At 49.9% G+C, this 1,953-nt stretch overlaps 1 protein-coding gene across 1 annotated transcript; it reads right to left on the reverse strand.

Moving 5' to 3' along the window:
- Positions 1–398: 398 nt before the first annotated feature.
- Positions 399–1,078, reverse strand: LOC135374471 (putative nuclease HARBI1). Its single transcript, XM_064607424.1, has 2 exons — positions 900–1,078; positions 399–822 (listed from the first exon to the last, which is right to left on the reverse strand). The coding sequence occupies exons 1-2, from the start codon at positions 1,076–1,078 to the stop codon at positions 399–401; spliced, it is 603 nt and encodes a 200-aa protein (XP_064463494.1).
- Positions 1,079–1,953: the final 875 nt, after the last annotated feature.

Genomic DNA, 1,953 nt, shown 5'->3' on the forward strand with positions numbered 1-1,953 from the left:
ATTGGTGAATAATTTGTATATAATGTATATATTTGCATATAAATATTGTTCAGCTGATAGTTCTCATGTGTTGAGTAGTCAACTTACACTCATGTAAAGTGCTGCCGCACGATTGCATTCCTGTAAAGGAAGCCATCTTGCTGCCCCTCGTAACGAGGCACCATTACAGGGTCGTCGTCATCGGAATCTCTGGGGGACTCCCTCACTTCGCTACCGAACTGCTTGGCGATGTTGTGCAACACGCAGCACGCCGTGATGATGGGGCAGCAGTGCCGGGTTGCAACACGCAGTTCGGAGTGAAGGCAGTGAAACCGCCGCTTCAGCTGGTCAATCGTCCTGCAGTACATATCAACCATGTTGTACAATGCAATGTTACAAAAGGTACAGGGTCGATGAGCTTACCGTTCAACGACAGCCCGCGTTGTCGAATGCGAAGAGTTGTAATTCGCTTGCGGCCTGTCTCGTGGCTGGAGGAACGGAGTCATGAGCCAGCGTTTGCATGGGTAACCACTGTCCCCCAGGAGAAGTCCAGTGTGGACCCCACGTTCGAACTCCCTGCCAATGGTGCTGTCGCGCAGAATCCGGGAATCATGGGTGCTTCCTGGCCAGTTGGCGACCACATCCAAGATCCTACAGTCAGCCGCTACGATCAGTTGAACATTGATCGAATGGTAGTTCTTGCAGTTGACGTAGGATCCCTCGTGTTCCGACGGTGCCTGGATGCGGACGTGCGTGCCGTCTACAGCTCCCACGACCCCAGGAAATCCAGCCAACGCGTAGAAGTCCTGCTGCGCTGCTCTTACTTCCTCAGTCGTTGGCCATCTGAATAAATATTGTAGATCGCATTGTAGATCGCAACAGAAAGTAAGCGTCAAAAAAGAGCATAGACGTATACTCACCGGATGAAGCTGTTCACTCGCCAGCAAAGTGCAGCGACGACTCTGTGCAGAACGCGGCACGCCGTCGACTCGTGCACACTCACAATGTCACCTGCCGTGATTAGAAAGTTCCCGGTTGCGAGATACTGCCCCAGGCAGAAATCAGGACTGGTTCCCGAATGGTCCCCAAGTGGTTCCATTTGCAGTTGAATGGTCCCAGATGGGTCCCCAAGTGGTATTAATGATCCCACTCTGGCTTTAAGCGGGTTCCATTCTGGTCCCAGATGGGTCCCCAAGTGGCGTTAGTGGTCCCATTCTGGCTTTAACCGGGGTCCATTCTGGACCCAGATGGGTCCCAAAGTGATGTGTGGTTCCCACTCTGGCTTTAAGTGGGTTCCATTCTGGGCTCAGAAGGGTGCCAAAGTGGTGTGTGGTTCCCACTCTGGCTTTAAGCGGGTTTGATTTTGGGCTCAGATGGTTCCAGCACTTCCAGCTGGAGCCTCACAGGTACCATTTTGTTCCCAGAATGGTCACTTGAGACTCCAAGTTGGGCAGCTTCCCAGCTTTCCCCTTTGAGATTTCATCTTGTCCACACTTGCCATATATCCTTCTGGTTTTGTTTGATCTCTTACTCTGATCTATTTTAGCACATGCATGATCTCTTTTTATTGCTGTTTATCCATGTGCGTGCGTCTGCGATCAAATATATGCTGTATCCCTGTAACTCCAATTCGAGCACATATTCCCATCTGAAGGTGCATATCATAACATATTAAGTACCAGAGAAAGGTACAAAATACATCTCAACAACAACAAAAATTAAGCTAAATAACTAGAAGAAAGACAACGAAAAAAAAAAAAAAGAAAGGGTAACTGCAGAGGCTGATGCAATGTGAAGACGCTACGGCGGCTACAAATTCAAACTTCAAACTTCAAACAGCGAGAGCCGAGAGGGAGAGGAAGGGCGAAAGAGGCGAGAGTGGCAGGTGGCATGGCGGCATGCATGGCAGTTAGAGCTTGAACGCGTCGCAGCAAGTTGGTTTGGTCTTCAGGTGCCGTCGCAAGGATGGTGTAT

This window comes from Ornithodoros turicata, unplaced genomic scaffold (genome assembly GCF_037126465.1).
Source record: "Ornithodoros turicata isolate Travis unplaced genomic scaffold, ASM3712646v1 Chromosome65, whole genome shotgun sequence".
In the NCBI taxonomy this organism is placed as follows: domain Eukaryota; kingdom Metazoa; phylum Arthropoda; class Arachnida; order Ixodida; family Argasidae; genus Ornithodoros; species Ornithodoros turicata.

Excerpts from the sequence above, each read along its gene's own strand:
- LOC135374471 (XM_064607424.1), bottom strand. The coding sequence starts at position 1,078 with ATGGAACCACTTGGGGACCATTCGGGAACCAGTCCTGATTTCTGCCTG. Across the intron at positions 823-899 it reads CGAGTGAACAGCTTCATCCG|ATGGCCAACGACTGAGGAAG; the intron begins GTGAGTATACGT and ends ATATTTATTCAG.